A 14,422-nucleotide genomic window follows, 5' to 3' on the forward strand; every position below is an offset into this window, starting at 1 on the left:
CTCTTTCTCTTTCTCTCTCTCTGTTTCTCTCTCTCTGTCTTTCTGTCTCTCTCTTTCTCTTTCTCTCTCTCTGTCACTTTATTTCTCTCTCTGTGTTTCTCTCTCTGTTTCTCTCTCTGTGTTTCTCTCTCTGTCTCTCTGTCTCTCTCTCTGTCTCTCTCTCTCTCTCTCTCTCTCTCTCTCTCTCTCTCTCTCTCTCTCTCTCTCTCTCTCTCTCTCTCTCTCTCTCTCTCTCTCTCTCTCTCTCTCTCTCTCTCTCTGTCTGTCTCTCTCCTCTCTCTGTCTCTCTCTCACTCTCTGTCTGTCTCTCTCTATTTCACTCTCTTTCTCTCTGTCTGTATTCATGCTGTGTGTGAATGTGTGAGTATTCATGCTGTGTGTGTATGTGTGAGTATTCATTATGTGTGTGTATGTGTGAGTATTCATGCTGTGTGTGTATGTGTGAGTATTCATGCTGTGTGTGTAAATGTGAGTATGCATTATGTGTGTATGTATGTGTGAGTATTCATGCTGTGTGTGTATGTCTGAGTATTCATTCTGTGTGTATATGTGTGAATATTCATGCTGTGTGTGTATGTGTGAGTATTCATGTTGTGTGTGTATGTGTGATTATTCATGCTGTGTGTATATGTGTGAGTATTCATTCTGTGTGTGTATGTGTGAGTATTCATGCTGTGTGTGTTTGTGTGAGTGTGATGGCATATATGTGAGTCAGTGGAGGTTGTTGAGGGGAGGACAGCTCATAATAATGGCTGGAATGGAGCGAATGGAATTGCATCAAATACCTTGGAACCATGTGTTTGATGTATTTGATACCATTCAACCCATTCCTCTCCAGCCGTTGCCATGAGCCCGTCCTCCCCAATTAAGGTGCCACCAACCTCCTGTGCTGTGTGTGTGTGTACAGGGTGCCTTCAGCATGGCTTTACTGGTCTCTGTTGTCCCTGGTAGAGGAGGTCATTAATGTAGGGTGAATTTGTTTAGTGTGTCTCCTCTCCTCTTAGACCACCGAACTCCAGAGCTCTGCCCTGATCTCTACCCTCCTCAACCTCCATTAAACCCTCAGGGATGTCCCGGAGTAGACAGACACATAACCCTGTTCCTGCCATATTCGCTTCCTGCCCCCTTAATTAGCCTGCATGAACATCTGAGAAACTGACTGAGAAACAACAGCTAACTAAGTACATGCTATATATTGGTGGATAGGTGGTGGTTTACAGTAAGGCTGATTGGTGATTAGATGTATGAAGGAGGAAGGGAATAAGAGAAAGAAGGAGGGAGAGGAGAGGAGAGGAGAGGAGAGGAGAGGAGAGGAGAGGAGAGGAGAGGAGAGGAGAGGAGAGGAGAGGAGAGGAGAGGAGAGGAGAGGAGAGGAGGGGGGAGAGAGAGAAGAGGAGGGAATGACGAAGGGAGAGGAGAGGATGGAGGGAGGGATAGGAGAGGAGAGGAGGGAAATAAGGAGGGAGCAGAGAGGAGGGAGTGAGAGGAGAGAATGAGAGGAGGGAAGGAGGGAGATGAGAGGAAGGAGGGAGAGAGAGAAGAGGAGAGAATGAGGAAGGGAGAGGAGAGGAGAGGAGGGAGGGAGGGAGGGAGGGAGGGAGGGAGGGAGGGAGGGAGGGAGGGAGGGAGGGAGGGAGGGAGGGAGGAGAGGAGGGAAGGATGGAGGGAGAGGAGGGGAGGAGAGGAGAGGAGAGGAGAGGAGAGGAGAGGAGAGGAGAGGAGAGGAGAGGAGAGGAGAGGAGAGGAGAGGAGAGGAGAGGAGAGGAGAGGAGAGGAGAGGAGAGGAGAGGAGAGGAGAGGAGGAAGGAAGGAAGAAGGGAGAGGAGAGGAGAGAATGAGGGAGAGGAGGGAGAGGAGAGGAGGGAATGAGGGAGAGAGAGGAGAGGAGGGAAGGAGGGAGAGAAGTGAGGGTGATAGGGAAGGAGTTCAATATTTAAGGAAATGAAGGATGGATGGATTATATGCCTAGCTATTTGATTATATGAGTATATTAGTTCAGTATCTAATCTACTGTCATGAAATCCCTTTATTCTCCATAAGTAGATATCACATGACCAAACAGTAAAAGCACAATAGGGGCTCTGAATTATGAATGATCATGAAGCTCATTTCCCAAGTTAATGTCCCCATTTACATCTTCCTAAAGGACATCCGCCGGACCTCCTCTCTCTCTCCGTCCACACACCACAACACCTACAGTATGTTTCCATCCAGCGATAAAGGCCAGCCCATATATTCCTGTCCTCTTTTATAGCTTGCTAATAAGAAATGTAAGTGTGTTTAATGTGTGGCAGCAGACGGCCTGATCTATGGGATGTAAGGACTATAGAAAGGTAGCCAGTGAGGGCAGGCACTGTTGGGCTATTCGCACGGCTGCTTGTGCCTCTGTCCCAGGGTGACGAATGTCTGCTGGCTTGGTAGCCGCTTTCAGGGATCTATCAAGGCCTAATAATTATGTGTACATTTACGACAAGTGCCAAGGATTTAATGGATCGATCGCACACATTCCAACTCTCTTGATTTAGCATCAGGAGTACAGTTGCCATTTTCCCCCTCTCTCTCTCTCTCTCTCTCTCTCTCTCTCTCTCTCTCTCTCTCTCTCTCTCTCTGTCTCTCTCTGTCTGTCTGTCTGTCTCTCTCTCTCTCTCTCTCTCTCTCTCTCTCTCTCTCTCTCTCTCTCTCTCTCGCTGTCTCTCTCTGTCTCTCTCTCCCCCTCTCTCTCTCTCTCTCTCTCTCTCTCTCTCTCTCTCTCTCTCTCTCTCTCTCTCTCTCTCTCTCTCTCTCTCTCTCTCTCTCTCTCTCTCTCTCTCTCTCTCTCTCTCTCTCTCTCTCTCTCTCTCTCTCTCTCTCTCTCTCTCTCTCTCTCTCTCTCATTCCCATTCTCCCTCAATCTCTCCCTGAGTCTCACAGTAAATATATTTCTGCCAATTCAATAGTACCTTAAATAAGAAATGACTCCACAACTCTCTAATGTATTTGTATTGTGTCATTTTTCAATTTTGTGGGCTGGAGTAATTTGGTTTTGACACCAGGGGTGGGTTGTGGTGTATTAGACAATAGGGGTGGGTTGTGGTGTTTGGACAGCAGGGGTGGGTTGTGGTGTTTGGACAGCAGGGGTGGGTTGTGGTGTATTAGACAATAGGGGTGGGTTGTGGTGTTTGGACAGCAGGGGTGGGTTGTGGTGTTTGGACAGCAGGGGTGGGTTGTGGTGTTTGGACAGCAGGTGGTGTGGCTGAATCTAGGAAGATTAGATAACATGCTGGCTGGCTGGCAGGACTGTGTAATGGGCGTGCTCTTATTTAATCCACACCATGTTAGACAGCTCCTTCAGACAAATTACAGAAACTTCACTAAACACATTCCAGTCCGAGTCCGTGTTCAGTGATTTAAGTTGAGAAGTTGTAGGAAAAGCTGTTTCAGTGAACTACTCTGCTGTTGGCCTAGGCTTTAGCTTGGTGAGCCAAGTCAGCCAACACTGTCTTGAATCAGACATATGTCCCGGGTTTAACTCTTGAACGGTCAGACAGTTATAGTTGTGGCATCAGAAACCTCTAACTCTCCTCTCCTTTTCCAAGTTTCTGAACATGACAACACAAATCCAGTGACCACCAGCTGGTGTGGACTGTATGTTTAGAAACGTGCCTCAAAATACACATGGAAAATAATTATGCCTCAGAATTAAGTTCATTTTCACCATGAGACAGAAAAATGTCAAATTCAGTGCCACCTGTTTCCACAGACATGAGGAGAATTTGAGCCATGATGTGTTGCGGCTCTGCCAGACCTGATAGTTTGACTGGTCCCCCTGGGGTTAGAAATACTGACTCAATTCCATAGTTGTGAACTAAACAGCGAGTGGTGACAATGTTCATCTGTGATCCGACACATTGCCAAATTACCTTGGAGGTGTTATTGAAATATATGTGAATATCCAATGGTGGAATTCACAGATCGAAAACTACATTTCTATGTTGTTATTCCGTGTGGAACGCTAGGAACAATGAAGACATCCTTCCCTCTGTGCAGGATGTGAGTTCCTGGCTTCAGTGGCCAAGTCTTATTGAAGACATCTGTGGGGAACGAGAGAAAGAGAAACAGAGAGAGACAGATAAATAATTGAATTGAATTGAGAGAGAGACTGAGAGAGAGGAGCAGAGAAAGAGTGGGATGGAGAAAGAGAGAGAGAGAGAGAGAGAGAGTGGGATTGAGAGAGAGAGAGAGAGAGAGAGAGAGAGAGAGAGAGAGAGAGAGAGAGAGAGAGAGAGAGACAGAGACAGAGACAGAGAGAGAGAGTAGCGATTCCCAAACCTTCCATACCAAAGCCATCACCTACAGAGAGAAGAACCTGGAGAAGAGTCCCCTAAGCAAGCTGGTCCTGGGGTTCTATACAAACAGATCCCACGGAGCCCCAGGACAGCAACACAATTAGAGCCAACCAAATCATGAGAAAACAAATAGATAATTACTTGACACATTGGAAAGAATTAACAAAAAAACTGAGCAAACTAGAATGCTATTTGGCCCTAAACAGAGAGTACACAGTGGCAGAATACCTGACCATTGTGACTGACCCAAAATTAAGGAAAGCTTTGACTATGTACGTACTCAGTGAGCATAGCCTTGCTATTGAGAGAGGCTGCCATAGGCAGACATGGCTCTCAAGAGAAGACAGGCTATGTGCACACTGCCCACAAAATGAGGTGAAAACTGAGCTGCTGCCAAATGTATGACCATATTAGAGACACATATTTCCGTCCCATATCTATAAGGTGAAATACCACAGTGTGCCATCACAGCAGCAAGATTTGTGACCTGTTGCCATAAGAAAAGGGCAACCAGTGAAGAACAAACACAATTGTATTGAACTGAATTGAGAGAGAGAGAGAGAGAGAGAGAGAGAGAGAGAGAGAGAGAGAGAGAGAGAGAGAGAGAGACAGAGAGACAGAGAGACAGAGAGACAGAGAGAGAGAGAGAGAGAGAGAGAGAGACAGAGAGAGAGAGAAGACAGAGAGACAGAGAGACAGAGAGAGAGAGAGAGACAGAGAGACAGAGAGACAGAGAGAGACAGAGAGAGAGAGAGAGAGAGAGAGAGAGAGAGAGAGAGAGAGAGAGAGACAGAGAGACAGAGAGAGAGAGAGAGAGAGAGAGAGAGTGACAGAGACAGAGAGACAGAGAGACAGAGAGAGAGAGAGAGAGAGAGAGGGAGAGAGACAGAGAGACAGATAGACAGAGAGAGAGAGAGACAGAGAGACAGAGGTAGCACTGTTCCAGCAGAACAGTAGAAGTGGTATTTGATAACGATGCTATAGTTTGCTAACTTTGTTCTTTGCAAGCCTGTAACTGCTCATGTCCATTTTGGGGTTGGGGTTCTTCTGGGTGACCTGTATACATTAGCGATAATTCAAACTGGACTGTGTGTGCGTGTGCTAGCTCATCATATCCCTATTATATGTTATTTTCCGTAGGACCAATGATTTACTATCACCTTCACAGCACCATAGAGCACCCCTAACAAAGAGACAAAACCCTGTCCTGAATCCAGTCTTATCTCTTTAGCAACACAGGCTAACCGTTTTGTGCCCTATTGCAATGCCATTGTTAGCAACACATGCTAACTGTTTTGTGTCCTACGCAGTATTCCAATGTAGTCGTTTAGCACAGATGCTAACTGTTTTGTAATATATATATATAACATATAATAATACAGTATATGCCATTTAGCAGACACTTGCAATGCTGTAATTTAGCACGTATGCTAACCGTTTTGTACCCTATTGAAATGTCGTCGTTAGCAACACATGCTAACCGTTTTCTCTCTACCTCTTGGTGTGTTGCAGTGCCGTCATTCTGGGGGCTAGTGAACTCAGCGTGGAACCTGTGCTCCGTGGGGAAGAGGCAGTCTCCCATCAACATCGAGACCAGCCACATGATCTTTGACCCCTTCCTCACGCCCATCCGGCTCAACACGGGAGGACGCAAGGTAAACAAACAACAATGTTACTCTCAGTGTGCATCCAAAATGTCACCCTGTTCTCTATATAGTGCACTACTCTGGGCTCTGGTCAAAAGTAGTGCACTACATGTGGAATAGGGTGCCATTTCAGACGCAGCTTTACTGGCTGGGGTGATGGATGTCGCTGTATTGTCGGTTCCCTTCTGCTTTGTTTGGGGAACATTGTGTGGTTCTACAATGCTGTTGTATGGTTTGTTAGGCAACTAGGCATGTACGGATCCCTGATCAATGTTGCTGGCTAAACGCTTCACCGATTTTTATCCCAGTGAACAAAGTCGGTTGTTTGTCACAATGGCGTTCTTTACAGAGGAGCCCAATGGCTTTACAATTCATGGATTCAACTCTGCATTGGCGGGATATAACTATAATACATATTGGTTCACAAACACAGTAATCTGTTACCACCATAGAGGACAAAACAGATGTTTTACATACAATCCCTAGTGAAGGATTACCACGAAACAGAACACACACACACACACACACACACAAATTGCCATATGTGTTCCTAGACACCATAGTGTAGAAACAACAATAGCAAAGTGTGGCACCTGAATGTGTCCCCTGCCATATAATAACAGCTAATTTGGACGTGGGTGCAGATGGGCTGTGTTCCAGAGCTCATGGTTCCATGTTCAGATGATTACTATGATGAGATTGTGTTTACATGCCAGGGGTCGGTACAGGGTTACCCCAGGACCATTGCAGGGGAAACAGGGGCATGGGCACCCATACAAATTATGAGCGAGAGACTGTAATCCACAACTACTCTGTTTAACTGGAGAGAGCGAGAGAAATAGCAGAGAGTAGAATCAGATTCACCTTTATTCACTAAGTACATTTACACGTAGGGGAGAGTGGGGTAAGTTGAGCAGTTATTTTACATTCAGCATCACTCTGTCAAGGGAAATATAGTATCCAATTACAGCAATTACAGCTGTAAGTCTCTTGGGGTATGTCTCTATAAGCACATCTAGCCACTGGGATTGTTGCCCATTCTTCAAGGCAAATCTACTCCAGCTCCTTCAAGTTGGATGGGTTCCGCTGGTGTACAGCAATCTTTAAGTAATACCACAGATTCTCAATTGGATTGAGGTCTGGGCTTTGACTAGGCCATTCCAAGACATTTAAATGTTTCCCCTTAAACCACTTGAGTGTTGTTTTAGCAGTATGTTTAGGGTCATTGTCCTGCTGGAAGGTGAACCTCCGTCCCAGTCTCAAATCTCTGGAAGACTGAAACAGTTTTCCCTCAAGAATTTCCCTGTATTTAGAGCCATCCATTATTCCTTCAATTCTGACCAGTTTCCCAGTCCCTGCCGATGAAAAACACCCCCACAGCATAATGCTGCCACCACCATGCTTCAATGTGGTGATGGTGTTCTCAGGGTTTTCCTTGATGGCCAAAAAGCTCAATTTTAGTCTCATCTGACCAGAATATCTTCTTCCATATGTTTGGGGAGTCTCCCACATGCCTTTTGGCGAACACTAAACGTGATTGTTTATTTTTTTCTTTAAGCAATGGCTTTTTTCTGGCCACTCTTCCGTAAAGCCCAGCTCTGTGGAGTGTACTGCTTAAAGTGGTCCTATGGACAGAAACTCCAATCTCAGCTGTGGAGCTTTGCAGCTCCTTCAGGGTTATGTTTGGTCTCTTTGTTGCCTCTCTTGATTAATGCCCTCCTTGCCTGGTCGGTGAGTTTTGGTGGGTGGCCCTCTCTTGGCAGGTTTGTTGTGGTGCCATATTCTTTAAAAAATTATATAATGGATTTAATGGTGCTCCATGGGATGTTCAAAGTTTCTGATATTTTTTTATAACCCAACCCTGATGTGTACTTCTCCACAACTTTGTCCCTGACCTGTTTGGAGAGCTCCTTGGTCTTCATGGTGCCGCTTGCTTGGTGGTGCCACTTGCTTAGTGGTGTTGCAGACTCTGGGGCCTTTCAGAACAGGTGTATATATACTGAGATCATGTGACACTTAGATTGCACACAGGTGTACTTTATTTAACTAATTATGTGACTTCTGAAGGTAATTGGTTGCACCATATCTTATTTAGGAGCTTCATAGCAAAGGGGATGAATACATATGCACGCACCACTTTCCGTTATTTATTTTTTATAATTTTTGGAAACAAGTTTTTTTTTAAATTTCCCTTCACCAATTTGGACAATTTTGTGTATGTCCATTACATGAAATCCAAATAAAAATCCATTTAAATTACAGGTTGTAATGCAACAAAATAGGAAAAACGCCAAGGGGGATGAATACTTTTGCAAGGCACTGTATATAGGGCAGCAGCCTCTAAGGTGTAGGGTTGAGTAACCGGGTGGTAGCCGGCTAGTGATGGCTATTTAACAGTTTGATGGCCTTGAGATAGAAGCTGTTTTTCAGTCTCTCTTTTCAGTCAAAACAATCTCCACAGTTTTGACTGTGTTGAGTAGGATAGGAAGGGAGGGAGGGAGGGAGGGAGGGAGGGAGGGAGGGAGGGAGGGAGGGAGAGAAAATAAGTGGAGCTAGAGTTCACACAAAGGTGGGTTTTGTAATACATTTGAAGCAGCACGCAGAGCAAAGATGGAGTGCTGTAGAGCCTGCTAGTGACTGCTCTTTTGGCCGTTACATACATTTTACAGATTCCTAGTGTCACAGAAGTTTACTCCACTCCAGTGGAACTTTTTCATGTCTCAAGAGAGAAAGTTTTCATAGACACAGAGAACTCAAAAGTAATTTAGGTCTTTGGTTTCTCCACCGGGCTAATGTACTCTGTTTCTCCATCTCTCAAAGCATCAGATCTGTCTGCACTGGAACCGTCTGCTTCAATGCTGCTGAACACACACACACACACACACATGCGCACACACACACACACACACACACTGGTCTCCGTACCGACCTCACCTTTTCAGTGCTGATTCATCCCTGATCAGTGCTGTGTCTGTTTGGCAGGCTGTCAGCCTTGGCCAGATACACAATATACAGCATTAAACAGCTCTGGCCCTGCTCTGCTCCACACACCACCTCACCTTGAAGAGGCTTTATCTGTCCTGCCTCCTTCTGTCTGGGAGCATGGAGGGAAAGAATGCTGTTCATTGTCAACAGCTCAGCATTCAACACCATTTTTTATTTTATTTTTTATTTTATTTTATTTAACCTTTATTTAACCAGGTAAGCCAGTTGCAGTGCAGAAGATGATGTGCAAATAGAGATAACAATATGGGGATGAGGTAGTTGGGTGGGCTAATTACAGATGGGCTGTGTACAGGTGCAGTGATCGGTAAGCTGCTCTGACAACTAATGCTTGAAGTTAGTGAGGGAGATAAGAGTCTCCAGCTTCAGAGATTTTTGCAGTTTGTTCCAGTCATTTGCAGCAGAGAACTGGAAGGAATGGCGGCCAAAGGAGGTGTTGGCTTTGGGGATGACCAGTGAGATATACATGCTGGAGCGCATACTACGGGTGGGTGTTGCTATGGTGACCAATGAGCTAAGATAAGGCGGGGAATTGCCTAGCATTGATTTATAGATGACCTGGAGCCAGTGGGTTTGGCGAAAAATATGTAGTGAGGGCCAGCCAACGAGCGCGTACAGGTCACAATGGTGGGTAGTATATGAGGCTTTGGTGACAAAACGGATGGCACTGTGATAGACTACATCCAATTTGCTGAGTAGAGTGTTGGAGGCTATTTTGTAAATTACATCGCCGAAGTCAAGGATCGGTAGGATAGTCAGTTTTACAAGGGCATGTTTGGCAGCATGAGTGAAGGAGGCTTTGTTGCGAAAAAAGCCAATTCTAGATTTAACTTTGGATTGGAGATGCTTAATGTGAGTCTGGAATGAGAGTTTACGGTCTAACCAGACACCTAGGTATTTGTAGTTGTCCACATATTCTAAGTCAGACCCGCCGAGAGTAGTGATTCTAGTCGGGCAGGCGGGTGCAAGCAGCATTCGATTGAAGAGCATGCATTTAGTTTTACTAGCGTTTCAGAGCAGTTGGAGCCTACGGAAGGAGTGCTGTATGGCATTGAAGCTTGTTTGGAGGTTTGTTAACACAGTGTCCAATGAAGGGCCAGATGTATACAAAATGGTGTCGTCTGCGCAGAGGTGAATCTGAGAGTCACCAGCAGCAAGAGTGACATCATTGATATACACAGGAGAATAGAGTCGGCCCGAGAATTGAACCCTGTGGCACCCCCATAGAGACTGCCAGAGGTCCAGACAACAGGCCCTCCGATTTGACACATTGAACTCTATCTGAGACCTAGTTGGTGAACCAGGCGAGGCAGTCATTTGAGAAACCAAGGCTATTTAGTCTGCCATAAATAATGCGGTGATTGACGGAGTCGAAAGCCTTGGCCAGCTCGATAAAGACGGCTGCACAGTACTGTCTTTTATCGATTGCGGTTATAATATTGTTTAGGACCTTGAGCGTGGCAGAGGTGCACCCATGACCAGCTCGGAAACCAGATTGCATAGCGGAGAAGGTACGGTGGGATTCGAAATGGTCGGTGATCTGTTTGTTAACTTGGCTTTCAAATATTTTCGAAAGGCAGGGCAGGATGGATATAGGTCTGTAACAGTTTGGATCTAGAGTGTCACCCCCTTTGAAGAGGGGGATGACCGCGGCAGCTTTCCAATCTCTGGGGATCTCAGACGATACGAAAGAGATGTTGAACAGGCTGGTAATAGGGGTTGCGACAATTTCAGCAGCTAATTTTAGAAAGAAAGGGTCCAGATTGTCTAGCCCAGCTGATTTGTAGGGGTCCAGATTTTGCAGCTCTTTCACCACACACACCCACACAGTCGTAAAGAGGGCACGACAATGCCTCTTCCCCCTCAAGATGCTTAAAAGATTTGGCATGGGCCCTCAGATCCTCAAACAGTTCTACAGCTGCACCATATTCCCCTCCAAGCTCATCACAAAGCTCAGGACCCTGAGACGGAACACCTCCCACTGCAACTGGAACCTGGACTTCCTGACGGGCTGCCCCCAGGTGGTGAGGGTAGAAAACAACATATCTGCCACGCTGACCATCAACACGGGGGCTCCTCAGGGGTGTGTTCTTAGTCCCCTCCTGCTCTCCCTGTTCACCCCCGACTGCGCACGACTCCAACACCATCATCAAGTTTGCTGATGACAAGACGGTGGTAGGACTGATCACCGACGATGATGAGATAGCCTATAGGGAGGAGGTAAGAGCCAGGACAACCACCTCCCTCTCAAGGTCAACAAGACAAAGGAGCTGATCGTGGACTACAGGAAACGGATCGGCGAGCACGTCCCCATTCACATCGACTGGGCTTTAGTGGAGCGAGGAGCTTCAAGTACCTCGGTGTCCACATTACTAATTAACATGGTCCACACACACTCACACAGTTCTGAAGAGGGCACGACAGCACCTCTTCCCCCACAAGATGCTAAAAAAGTTATACAGCTGCACCATGTAGAACATCTTGACTGGCTGCATCACCACTAAAGAGGGTGGTGAGTACAGCCCAGTACTTCACTGGGGCCGAGCTCCTTGCCATACAGGACCTCTATACCAGGCGGTGTCAGAAAAAGGCCCCAAAAATTGTCTAAGACTCCAGCCACCCAAGCCATAGATGGTTCTCTCTGCTAGCGCATGGCAAGCAGCAAGTCTGGAACCAATAGCTTCTACCCCCAAGCCACAAGACTGCTAAACAAGACTGCTAACTAGCTACATACACCCACACACACACATACAGTCGTGGTCAAAAGTTTTGAGAATGACACAAATACTAATTTTCACAAAGTCTGCTGCCTCAGTTTTGATGATGGGAATTTGCATATACTCCAGAATGTCACGAAGAGTGATCAGATGACTTGCAATTAATTGCAAAGTCCCTCTTTCCACTGCATTTCAGCACTGCCACAAAAGGACCAGCTGCCATCATGTCAGTGATTCTCTCGTTAACACTGGTGAAAGTGTTGACGAGGACAAGGCTGGAGATCACTCTGTCATGCTGATTGAGTTAGAATAACAGACTGGAAGCTTTAAAAGGAAGGTGGTACTTGAAATCATTGTTCTTCCTCTGTTAACCATGGTTACCTGCAAGGAAACATGTGCCATCATCATTGCTTTGCACAAAAAGGGCTTCACAGTCAAGGATATTGCTGCTAGTAAGATTGCACCTAAATCAACCATTTATCGGATCATCAAGAAATTCAAGGAGAGAGGTTCAATTGTTGTGAAGAAGGCGTCACGGCGCCCAAGAAAGTCCAGCAATCGCCAGGACCGTCTCCTAAAGTTGATTCAGCTGCGGGATCGAGGCACCACCAGTGCAGAGCTTCCTCGGGAATGGCAGCAGGCAGGTGTGAGTGCATCTGCACACACAGTGAGGCAAATACTTTTTGAGGATGGCCTGGTGTCAAGAAGGGCAGCAAAGAAGCCACTTCTATCCAGGAAAAACATCAGGGACAGACTGATATTCTGCAAAAGGTACAGGGATTGGACTGCTGAGGACTGGGGTAAAGTCATTTTCTCTGATGAATCCCCTTTCCGATTGTTTGGGGCATCCGGAAAACACATTGTCCGGAGAAGACAAGGTGAGCGCTACCATCAGTCCTGTGTCATGCCAACTGTAAAGCATCCTGAGACCATTCATGTGTGGTGTTGCTTCTCAGCCAAGGGAGTGGGCTCACTCACAATTTTGCCTAAGTACACAGCCATGAATAAATAATGGTATCAACACATCCTCCAAGAGCAACTTCTCCCAACCATCCAAGAACAGTTTGGTGACGACCAATGCCTTTTACAGCATGATGGAGCACCTTGCCATAAAGCAAAAGTGATAACTAAGTGGCTCGGGGAACAAAACAATTTTGGGTCCATGGCCAGGAAACTCCCCAGACCTTAATCCCATTGAGAACTTGTGGTCGATCCTCAAGAGGCGGGTGGACAAACAAAAACCCACAAATTCTGACAAACTCCAAGCATTGATTATGCAAGAATGGGCTGCCATCAGTCAGGATGTGGCCCAAAAGTTAATTGACAGCTTGCCAGGGTGGATTGCAGAGGTCTTGAAAAAGAAGGGTCAACACTGCAAATATTGACTCTTTGCATAAACTTAATGTAATTGTCAGTAAAAGCCTTTGACACTTGTGGAATGCTTGTAATTATACTTCAGTATACCATAGTAACATCTGACAAAAATATATCATAACACCGAAGCAGCGAACTTTGTGAAGACCAATACTTGTGTCATTCTCAAAACTTTGGACCACGACTGTATGTAAAACTGATCATACCCTCAGATGTGTGTATGCCTCTGTACCTTGTAGGTGATAGTGTGTTTCTTGGTGGGAGGGCTGACCCCCAGCAGCCAGAACACGGTGATGTTGACCACGGCGGCAGCCCCGGCAACAGAGTACAGCCACAGCAGGTGTGTCCCGTACACAGAGAAACCCGGCACTAGCACCGCCGGCACCACTGTCGCCATAAACACCCCCGACGCCATGATGGCGTGGCTGGACGCCATCTGTCTGATCTCCTGGTCCTGCATTGTGCTGGAGAGAGGTCTGGTCAGGTCTACCTGTACGGGGATAGGAAATATGGTATTATGGTATCATGTTGCATCGATTGAGAGGAAAAGACGTAGCCGTTACAGGGCGAGTGCACAACCACCTGTGCAATAAAGGCATGGTTAACAGATGCAGACTCAGGGATGCCAGACCAGGCTGGTTGCATTGTAAATCATCATCATAATAGTCTGAACCACTAACCCCCCTGGCAATAACTTTAACAGCTATTAGCACAAAACCAACTAACTTGGGCAGATACAGGCAGTGCCAATGGATAGTCTGAATAGCCTTACCTTAAGAACCTCTTACTACTGAGCTGTTGCGACGTTGAGTCTAGTTGACGTTTTTTGTCTGTCTAGCATGCTAGCAGATACCCATAGACACTATTAACATTGGCTCGCAAAACTACCTCTAACTTCATTCATACTGGACACAGAGACAAAATAATAATGATCCATGAGTTCATCTGACTCTGGGGAAGTAGATAAAGGGAGCGAGAGAGAGAGAGAGAGAGAAAGAGAAAGCGAGAGAGAGAGAAAGCGAGAGAGAGAGCGAGAGAGAGAGAGAGAGAGAGAGAGCAGAGAGAGCGAGAGAGTAGAGAGAGACAGAGCGAGAGAGTGAGAGAGACAGAGAGAGAGAGAGAGAGAGAGAGAGAGAGAGAGAGAGAGAGAGAGAGAGAGAAGAGACTGAGCGTGTCCAGTAATGTGAAACTCAATCTCCTTTTCCCTTTTCTCTCCCCACCAAAGTGATTCAATTCATTAGAAACCTCTTCAAGTAACTGTGGCTCAGCAGAGCAAATATTCAATTAATACAGACAATTTAATAAGTATGATTCCTCCAGTCCGACCAACATAACCTTGATGTATGTCTCCCCTCTA

At 46.2% G+C, this 14,422-nt stretch overlaps 1 protein-coding gene across 2 annotated transcripts in view; it reads left to right on the plus strand.

Moving 5' to 3' along the window:
* LOC121582576 (carbonic anhydrase-related protein 10) overlaps positions 1-14,422 on the plus strand; it is a 311,162-nt gene that overhangs the window by 117,546 nt on the left and 179,194 nt on the right. For both annotated transcript variants that reach the window (XM_041898596.2, XM_041898680.2), the window contains one exon: positions 5,838-5,980. In XM_041898596.2, coding sequence (XP_041754530.1) covers positions 5,838-5,980 — 143 coding nt within the window. The remainder of the gene's footprint in view (positions 1-5,837; positions 5,981-14,422) is intronic.

Source organism: Coregonus clupeaformis, chromosome 1 (genome assembly GCF_020615455.1).
Source record: "Coregonus clupeaformis isolate EN_2021a chromosome 1, ASM2061545v1, whole genome shotgun sequence".
In the NCBI taxonomy this organism is placed as follows: Eukaryota; Metazoa; Chordata; class Actinopteri; order Salmoniformes; family Salmonidae; genus Coregonus; species Coregonus clupeaformis.